A 10957-nucleotide genomic window follows, 5' to 3' on the forward strand; every position below is an offset into this window, starting at 1 on the left:
ATATTTCTTCCATTCCTTCAAAACATGAAAAGTTTCTAGTGTTTTACTCTCTTAAATCTTTGACCCTAGAGTATCAGAATGCGAAACCATCTTTAACACATAAATGGCGCAGAACCCACGAAGCTCCAATGTCCGTTTACGTTTTATTTTCATGGTTTAGGAACTATGTTAGTAATAAATGGTTACAAAACCGTAAAGTTTCGTACTCAAGGAATTTAACAGTACCAGATGCAAACGGCTTCAAAACCGTAAAGTTAAAGAAATGTTTCTAACCGTAAACTTAAGGTAAATCGGATGGGCAGATTGCTGTCGGTTATTTTATCGTAATTTCAGAATAAAAAAATTATAACAGTGTAGATTTCGGTAATTTCGTGGCATTTTGAATTTCAGCTCTTAGTTTAACGAATTTTTAAATGTTTTCAAAGCAAAAAGTTTTAAAGTCAAGATCTAAATACTTCAATTATTACATGACATTTAATGTCATTATACGGAATATCATTTCAAAATTATGACATAAATGAGTTACGAAATAAAAATTATAACTGCGCAATAGAATAACATATATATATATAGATAAGAAATATAAATATGATGCTTGAAATGAAAATTATGATAGCGCTTAGCTACGCAATATTGACCCCGATATGTTGTCGAGGACAGAATCTGAACTGGTACTCCTCTTTTCCAATTTTTACAAAACACTGACGAGAGAAATATTAGTTACAACAGTTAAGATTTAACATACTTTTTAACGTTTATTAATTCTGCTGCCAGGATTGAATTCACGACCCCTGACATACACAAACAGCTTGAGCGATACTCTAACCAACAATTACTGAAACACATGTAGTTTATTATTTGCATGAAAACATATAAATATATAAACATAAATTTAAAAATATCTTTCAATTTTGAAAATTTTTTAAAGATTACGTTTTAAAAGTTAATTTATTAGAGTTTTTATAATAAAAAAAAATACCAAAATATTTTTTTACTTGTAACGCCTAAAAAAATATACGAGGGCATACGAGGGCACTCGTTTATAAAAGGGGCACTGTTGGCCCATCTGTGCTAAAGAATTAAAAAAATATAAAGACAAAAAATATAAAATTTTGCTGTGAACAAGCTCAAGATTTTATTATTTTTTTAAAATCTTTTTTGTATTTTTTTTTGCATTTTGCAGAAATAATTTACAAATACATTAATGTGATACGTTTTTTTACATATTATTTTACCGATTATTTTACAGATAAATTTACCGAAATGTTTCTGGCAGAAGATATACATTTCTCAATCTTTCAGTGTTTACGATTTTGAGAACTTATGTCTGTGGGGGCAGCATTAACATTTTAAAAGCTTATTTTTGCACATTGTTTTCTACCGATTAGCGATCAAATCTTTTAAAAAGCTTATCTGATTACCGTATCAATAGCATGGTACACCCAGTGACTTCTACTGAAATAATCTTCTTACTATTGAGGAAAATAAGCTATCTAATGCCCTTTCACTTAAGCACTAATGCATCAGATGTCTCGAGGAAATGTATTCTTTATGGCCTATTAAACGAAGAAAGCTCCACGGCAGATCTATTCCTCTGCGACTTTAAAACATTTGATCTTGAAAATAACATCATTTGTATAGTAAAAGATACATTATTTCAAGTTTAAGCTAAGCGTAACTTATTGCTCGAGGAAAAAAGAAAGTAGATCATTTCTCCTCACGATATTTAAGCATTTAAAAAATCGTCTAGATCACTAATGTTTTGTTTAAGCCTCAGCATTTTAAGAATGCTTTTCAAATGCGTGTTGATTATCACTTATCTGATTGACTTTTAAAATGACTTATTTACTTAAAAAAAAAAACTAATATTTGTTCTTCTGTTATGGTTTATTATGTTTATGTTTCCCTACTTAAAAAAGAAGTCGTGCTAAATAAACCTCGTAAGGCATCTTAAGCACGAAATCATTATCAAATTAATCTTAAATGGATTTGGATAATATTTGGTAAAATAAACACAAATTTCGTTATTGTTATTGTTGTTGTTCATTTACGTCGCACTAGACTGCACAATGGACTATTGGCGACGGTCTGGGAAACATCCCTGAGGATGATCCGAAGACATGCAATCACAATTTGGATCCTCTGCAGAGAGGATGGCACCCCCGCTTCGGTAGCCCGACGACCTGCAAGCGAAGTTGAACACTTTACGGTAGAACAGTTTAACTAGCACCAATACCGCGCACCCTCGGTCCCTACACTGACTGATCAAAGTGGTCACCCACCCGCACACTGACCGCAGCCAGTGATGCTTGACTTCGGTGATCTGCTGGGAATCGTGTTTTAACGATCAGTCCACTGCGGGACAAATTTGATTATTGAAAAATAAAAATGTTTTTTTCTGAAAAATATAAAATTTTATTATACAACTCGCAAAATACAAAAATACAAATTTGGTTATTAGGAAATAAAAATGTTTGGTTATAAAAAATTATGAAATTTTATTATACAACTCTCAGAAATACAAATTTGGTAAAGAAGTTGTTCGTTTGTTATTGTTTATTATGCTTATGTTTCCCTATTTTTTTTTAAAAAAAATAGAGCTATAAATCTTTTAATGCATCTTAAGCACGAAATCATTCACAAATTATATTAAATGGGATAGGATACAACTTTAAAATTGCATAACTTGTACCGCATACATTAAATAAAATAACTGTCTTAATAAAGTACTCGAAAAATTCGTATAGAACTACTTAAAATAGAAAGCTAAGTTATTTTTATAAGACGATGCCAGTGGTATACATTCAAAATTGGATATTCATATTTCCATTTTAGCTACTATAAAAATTGGCTGCCGTAAAATTTTCATTTATATAATCATACAGTGGCTAAGTATTTCACTTATCCTCGACCAAACACCCCATATTTACAGCATGTGTCACATTTTGTAATTCCCATCATCATAACAGGACTAATGCATCTCTATCGGATATGAAAACGTGAAAAAGTACAAATATTGAAGCGTTTCTCAATTTTTAAATTGGGCATGCAATTGATAATAATGTGGGCATGCAACTGTTAAAGAAGTGTGTTTTGTACAAAACATAATTCATCTTGAATCGTCACAAATCCTACAACGCTGCTCTGAAATTTTTGCATCTTAAACTAGTTTCCGTATTTCAAATGTTTTAATATAAAATAATACGGGGGAACAATTTTTTTTCTGTTGCAGGAAATTTTTTTAACAGATCTAACACTTTTGATTGATTTATACTTTGTTTGTTGATTGATTTATATTGATTTATGTTTGATTATATACTTTTTGATGAAATCAGCGATCGGTTACTGTCTCCAAGATACAATTTTCTTTCAGCGTTTTAACATTTTTATGAAATTTTTTTGTTGCAAAGTTTAAAAATGTTATACACACAACAGAGGGTAGCATAAATGTTTCGACAAATTTCTAGAAAAGAAGGGCATATCATCAGGATTAAGACTGCGAAGCAACTATAATGCCCGGAAATGTTGTCATACGCTGATAAAGGTATTATACTATTACGAACTTTTTCTTCGTGTGCTTCTAAATAGGTTATAATAGTTGAAGCACACCTAGTGGCGTGCGACGACTTTTCCAGAGATGGATTCCTATGCAATTTTAATCCTGATTATATGCTTTAACTACCCAAGAAATTAGTCGTAATATTTAAGTAATCCACTGTCATACATAACGTTTTTGAACTTGTAAATATCGACGAAATACAGACTAAAAGTCTCATTTAAAAAAACCGAAAGCCTTAGGAACAAAACTAATTCCAGATTTGAAGTACCCGAATTAAGAAACCAAGTATTTGTATAAATGCAACAAAAAATGTATTCCCTGGTGTAATTCGATTTAAATGTATTTATTTTTTTTAATAAAGGTTGGTCCGCAATGGTGATGCAATCTATGTGCGAGTAGGAGATTACGATTTAGCAAGTCAATATGGAACTCCAGGTGCTCAAACACAAAAGGTTTCCACATCTTACATCCACCACAACCATAACGGGCAGACACTGGACAACGACATTGCTCTATTGAGGCTGGAAAATCCTGTTCAACTTCAAGATAGCGTGTGCTTAGCCTGTTTGCCGGCTAGAAATGCAGAAAGCCCCCCTGGTACACGGTGCACTGTAACAGGATATGGTTACATGAATGAAGGTACAGTACTGTATTGAATTCAAATTCATTAGAATACTTGGATTAAAATGCTTTATGTTAAAAACTTTTTTAATTTAATTATATTAGTAATTTGATGAAACGATGTCTTTAACTGCGATACAGTTGTGCCAACTTTGATAAGTTTATTTCAGAAATGAGAAGAATAGTCGAATTCTTGGCCATAGACGGCGCCACTGAAAAACAAGAAACGCACACTGTGCCTTAAATTTGCTCGGTTTCACCAAGCAGGCTTGCTAGTATGTAACAACAACAAAATAGTAGTAAACAAGAACAACAACAGAAATGAATATATTATAGCTGTATTCTGATATTAAATTTGTTATATCAGGCACGTCCGGAAAGTAAGTACCGCTTTGTTCCACCGCCACTGTAAAGGTTGTGTCGCAATTCTGTGGATGTACACATTGTCTATTAACTATCTAGTGACGTCATTTCAGCTAGATTAGCGTTTTCATGTGTAAGTGAAAGAAATGTTTAAGACGATTGCTAATTGCGCCGATTTTGAAATGATGTATGTAATTGGGTTTTTAATGTAAAGAATCCTAAGACCTTATTGTGGATTAAAAGAGATTTAGGTTAATATGTAATGATTGAGACGAATAATATGAAAGTGGGTTAGACAATTCAATGATGGGTACACCCCTATTCATGTCGAAGCATGGACTATAATCTATCTATGGAAAGAACTCCCTTCGCTTTGCGTCTAGAGCAGTGACGGAGAATATGGTTACAAGGTTTAACTATTTCAAGTAGAGTTGTTTGATGAATATTTAAGACAGGTTTTGGCTCGATTCGGCAAGAGAAAGGGAATCATGAGAGAGGTAAAAAAAAAAAAAAAACGCTGTTTTTTTGACAGACGGTCTTAGACTTTGAGGCGAAGGAAGTTCTTACTATAGACAAACTATAGTCAGCCTTTTGTTGTCAATGATAGTTGCATGAGTGAATGAGAAAATTTGTGAAACAGATAGTTTACTATGAACATGCTTTTGTGGTGAGTTTCCTCGAATTTCAATTGACTGTTTGCATGAGATTGTCACAAATCGATGATGAGGTAAAAAAAAAATTTGCTCATCCTCTGACGGCATCTTTCTTTGAAGAAAGTATAGACAAGTTTAATTATGTATGGAAAATGCTTTGAAAATGTTTAAGCTATGTTAAAAAAAAAGTTTCCGTTTTTTTTTTCATATAAAAATGAATTTTGATTTTATGCAAGTTTTTCCAAACTGGTACTTATACTTTCAGGACATACTTCGTATATTGAAAAAAAATTCCATTTACTTTATAAAGATGTATGCTTAAATATGTCAATGTCAAGATATGTATATGTCTATGTATGACAATGTACAGTAGTCATCTAGAGCTGTGGTCTCCAACCTTATCATTTACATCCTTAAAAACATACTACGTAGAAAGGTAGAAGGGATTGGCAATAGGAAGGGAGGTTCTAAGGCAATATATTAAATATATTTTAAATAACAAAGTTTGAGTATACTAAAATATACTAAATATATTTTAAATATATTCTAAAATATATTAAAAATAAATTTAAAATATTCTAAAATATATTCATGTGATATTTCTGGAGAAGTTAACTACACATTTCTGGCTTCTATTTGATTCACTTCTATTGAGGACAGCCCCATACGAAGTTAAACTTCTGACATGTTTTAACCATTTTAACTTCGTCATGTCTTTGATGGTGGTTTTAATATTTTGCGGTTGATGACTCATTTTTTTGAAAAATTTTTCTTCCATCGTAAAACTAATTTCATTTTTCATGTAGTTGAATGCGGAACTAATTAGGAATAACGCAGGAATTTTTTTTAAAAAAAAGTAATATTGATTTACGAATAATATGGGCATGTGAAGTTTATCCTCTCCCCTGAGGAGAACTTTAGCTGCTACTCCTAATAACTTCACGTAATGGTTTCTAAATTATTAGTCGTATAGGTTTGAACTGGCTTAATTCGATTCGGGGCAAAAAATAAAGTTTGAAACAATCCCCTAACTAGTAATTTTTTAACTCTCTCCCTCTTTTGACTCCTTGAATAAATTCAAGATGGTGACTGAAGGTCACTTCGAAAGAAGGTGCAAACGTGATTTATTCTTGATTTGAAAACTTTGTTTGGACTTCTAAAAATGCTCCCATTATTTAGATTGTTTACCTGCTTATATTAACTTTAAATCTGTTTTTTTTTTTTTTTGAAAGAAAAATTCTGAATTTGTGGTATTTTTTAAAGTATAACGTAACCCTTTTCTCCATGAGAAAGTACTAAAATTTAGCGAAAATGCTGCTATATATTTAAAAAAGAAGAAAATACCAAATTTTTTTCTTCTAAATAAACACTATAAAAATAATTGACATTATCATCGTTAAAAAAGAGTGTTTTGCGGTTTGATAAAGAAAAGGCTTGAGGATTTTATTTTGTTAACAGTTAATAATAGTTTATGACAAAACTTCTGTCAATAAAGGTATTCATGATATTAAAAGTGTTTCTTTTCTTTTAGGTGGTCCCGTAGCTCTTAAAATTAGAGAAGCTGTTTTACCAATAGTGGAAGAAAAATTATGCACTGAACAAATAAATAAAGTGACCGAAAAGAGGTTTATTTTACCTACAGGTAGCTTCTGTGCTGGCGGAGAAAGCGGCAATGATGCCTGCCAGGTAAATGAAACTCAAAAAATAATTTGTAATGCTTCCCATATAAGTACTGATTGATATGATTTTGAAAAGGCGAATTTCGTTTATATTGTAATTGTATTGTGTATTATATTGTGTATTGCATTGCTATCGTAATTTTCGATTTTAGATCAGCAAACACATTAAAAGTATCGAATGTCAGGCGTCCCAAAAATGACTAACGATTTGGGAAATCATTTAAAAAGGAAAAGGTGAAATAGATTAAAAGCTTGCTACCGTTTCGCGCAAGAAACTAAAAAGTTAATCCTCCATTTGCAGCGTCAAGACAAACATTGCAATTGGAATAGTTCATCCGCATCAGAAATCATCATTTTTTAATGTTTTCCGTTTGTGGCGCCATCTGTTGACACATTTAATAACTACGTTTGAAGTTAGATGTTAAAAGAAACAAAATTCTTGTTTCCTATGACTGTTTTACGAAATTGAGAAAAATTTTAACCGATTTTTAACATTACTGAAGTGGCAGTATTGTATCATTAAGCATTGTAATATTTATAATTTTTTTTATATATTTTAGATTAAAGGTTTTTAAACCTTTCTTAGTATTGCTGGGCAGAAATTGAGAATGCATTTTCACACATTAATCCAGAATACTTGATACATAATTTGCATTTTCCTTTTTCTTCGGTGCGAAGATTTTAATGAGCAAATTTCATAAAACATAAGAAGCAAACAGCAATGTTGAATTCTACTCAGTTTCTACTGATTCGATTCTGAATCATAATTTTACAATAAATAAAAACGCTTGCATTTCCAGAAGGAAAATTATTACAAATTGATGAAATACCATTTATGAATATTTAAATAAATAAAAAATAAAGTATTTGAAATCCTTACTTACCTAAAAAGCTTTAAAAAAACAAAGTCTGGACAAAACTCAAACAAGCATCATTTCATTCATCAACAGTAGTGCAGTCATCTACTATTAAAAAGAGAAAATGTATTACTAAAGAAATGTTTGTAGATTAAAATGTTGCCCATCTAGAAACAATGGAAGTTTTAGGCGAAGAGATAAAAAAAAACATTACTGTTTTGTTTTGTTACAATTCTTCCTTCGAATTAATAAGAGTTTTATCTAAGTTGATAAAGAACCTAAAATGTTATGATTCCCCTTGGTATCAATGGGAGTTTTAAGAAAAAAGAATTAAAAAAAAAAACAACAAGAAAAAATATAAGTGTTACGATTACCCTTGGAATCAATGAGATTGTTTGGTAAGAAGATTAAAAAAAAACCTTAAGTGTTTTGATTCCCCTTGGAATCAATCAATGGGAATTTTATTATGTTAATGATTCTCCTTGGAATCAATGGGTGTTTTAGGTAAGTAGATTAAAAAAAAATCGAAATTTTTATGATTCCCCTTGAAATTGACTTCAGTTTTTGGACCTTAATTTTATGATTCTCATTGGTATGAATGAGAAAACCTTAAATTTTATGACTCTCATTGGTATGAATGGGAGTTTTAGGTAAGGAGATAATGTTATGATCCCCTTGGACTCAGTGGGAGTTTTAGGTAACAAGATAAAAAATCTTAAATGTTATGATTCCCCATTTGAATCAATGAGAATTTTGTTATGATAATGATTCTCTTTGGAATCAATGGGAGTTTTAGGTAAGAAGATAAAAAAAAATCGTAAATGTTATGATTCCTCTTGAAATTGATGGGAGTTTTTGGCAAGAAGATAAAAAACTTTAGATGCTGTGATTCTCCTTGGAACCAAGGAGAGTTTTAGGTAAGAAGATAAAAAATAACTTCAAATGTTATGATTCCCTTTGGAATAAATGGGAGTTTTAGGTTAGGAGATAAAAATTCTTAAATGTTATGATCCCCTTGGCACAGGCTGAAAGAATTTGGCAAATTTAGTAGCAGCAGATTCGAAAAGAGCCCTTACTACTTGTGATGTGTCATGCATAATCTCAATATATACACTTCGAGATTAAATAAAAAATTTCTTTTTAAATTTAAAAAAAAAGGAATTGTACTTTACTTAGAAGTTAAAATTTCTCGGGTATCTTGGGCGGGATAACCATTTAAATTCAGCAATTTATACCTATGCAATTCAAAGCTTTTATATTTTAATCTAATGTATAAACATTTGGTTTCAGGGCGATGGTGGCGGACCTTTAACGTGTGAAAATGAAGGCTATCACGAATTAACAGGACTTGTATCATGGGGATTTGGATGCGGCAAAAAAGATGTTCCTGGAGTTTACGTCAAGGTGTCTTCTTACATCGGATGGGTGAACCAAATTATAAGTGTTAACAACTGATGATGATGAAAATTAAGTACTGGATCGCTTACCAAGTTGCATCATGATCAACTCATTTTCGACCTTTCATCTTATCAGAACACCATGTGTACATTTAAAGAGTTGTAACAAATTTTATATAAAGATGTCAAAACGAGCATTTATTTTATCAAAAAATGCTCATGCGCAGTCGGAACTAAATAGAAATTCATAATGTTTTAAGGACAATGGGATACCTGTAATTGACGTAGTGTTGCTATATCAATCCTGATTGGATTGGTTGCTGAAACGTGATATTCGCTTTCGTTAGTAACTGTCCTTTCTGTTCTGTTTCGAGTGAACCAAGCCCGTCAAGCATCAATTTTATTAAATGATACATTCTATATTCATACACAAAAATTCTTAACAATGATTTCAATTCTTTCACTATACAATTTTTTACTTAACACAAAGACAGACAAGAAGCCATGTAGAACATAAATAAACTAATTATGTATCGTACTTGCTAGGTACACAAAACAAAAATATATCACGATTACAATAAAATACATAAACAAATAATGAATCTGACGGCACTGTATTAGAACATCAAGTTAATTAATATTTTAACTTATTTGGAGAAACTTGGCTCATTTTTACCAAGCCATTTTGCTTATAAGCGATCAGCTAGCGCTGATGTCATAGGTCACATGTGTGGGTATCCGTGGTCTTCTTTTTAAAGTGCAAGTACCTAATTGGGACTCTAAGCTGGTATGGATTATTTTTTGCTTTCGTATTATTGAGATTCATATTTTTCTATAATATTATTTTTTAATCAAAACAATTTACCTGATTAAGATGGAAATCTGATGAAAGAATTTGAAATATCACTTTCTTTTGCTAAGTATATATTTAAGACAATGCACTTGTTTTAGTGTTAGACAAACAGCAAGAAATGGAAAATGTAATTTTTATACTTAAATGTAGCAATTTAAGATTATAACGGAATTTTACGAATTCTTTTTGAGTTTAGATAATTATACGTTTTTTGATAAAAAAAAAAAAATGCTTGTTTTGACATGTTATCTATATCCTTTCCATAAAGTTTGGAGCAATTACAAAACATTTCACTGTATATAGATACAAATAACAGCGTTGTTTGTCACTACATATAATCAATTTCATAATGAAATTTTGTCTTTTTGTCTAACATGTTTCATTTTATGTAAATTAAATGCTGTTCTTGTAAAATTATTCTGCAGGGCAGAATTAGAATTTAGAAATTCATTCAAAAGTCTGTGCTTAGGAAGTAATTTAAATAATCTTTTGTATTATGATAAGGTTGTGAATGATTTTTCTTAATAATCCTTTTTTTAAAAATAAACTGTTTAAAAAAAACTAAGCATGCTGTAGTCTCACGTTTGTTACTCACAAGACACAACATCATGCAAACACAACGAAACTTTTAATAAATAAATAAACACAAAGGAGTAAACTTTTAGCATACGAAAACTTTTTCTATTCGTTTAATAATTTTTTTAATGTTGTTTGACTGAATCAGGAGAGAAATTAGAAGTGCACTAAACGTTAAATCAATATTTACAAACCTTTAAGCAATCTTAAATTAATTACTTTAAATAAAATTGCCATTTAATGTCTTAAACTGTGTTTGTATTTATCGAAATGTGTGTTAAGTATAAGCTCTCAAAGAAAGAAACTATTGTCACTGAGTTTTGATTTGATTTAGCACCGTAAGCGCTAGGCAAAGAAGGATACCGATATCGGCTATGTACTCTGAGTTGGTTATTTTTA

General features: G+C 30.7%; 1 protein-coding gene and 1 long non-coding RNA gene across 2 annotated transcripts in view; one reads left to right on the plus strand and one right to left on the minus strand.

The window, feature by feature from the left end:
- The window catches only part of LOC110282957 (uncharacterized), a 54154-nt gene extending 46314 nt beyond the window's left edge, over nt 1-7840 (minus strand). Inside the window, exon 1 of the long non-coding RNA XR_002376755.4 lies at nt 7760-7840. This is a non-coding gene — a long non-coding RNA (uncharacterized LOC110282957). The remainder of the gene's footprint in view (nt 1-7759) is intronic.
- The window catches only part of LOC107447415 (uncharacterized), a 31647-nt gene extending 21546 nt beyond the window's left edge, over nt 1-10101 (plus strand). Inside the window, exons 5-7 of the mRNA XM_043040883.3 lie at nt 3921-4198; nt 6728-6882; nt 9023-10101. Of these exons, the coding sequence (XP_042896817.2) occupies nt 3921-4198; nt 6728-6882; nt 9023-9187 (598 nt within the window). The 3' untranslated portion in view covers nt 9188-10101. The remainder of the gene's footprint in view (nt 1-3920; nt 4199-6727; nt 6883-9022) is intronic.
- Nucleotides 10102-10957: the final 856 nt, after the last annotated feature.

This window comes from Parasteatoda tepidariorum, chromosome 1, assembly GCF_982258835.1.
Source record: "Parasteatoda tepidariorum strain Cologne lab strain chromosome 1, Ptep-v5.0, whole genome shotgun sequence".
Taxonomy (NCBI): domain Eukaryota; kingdom Metazoa; phylum Arthropoda; class Arachnida; order Araneae; family Theridiidae; genus Parasteatoda; species Parasteatoda tepidariorum.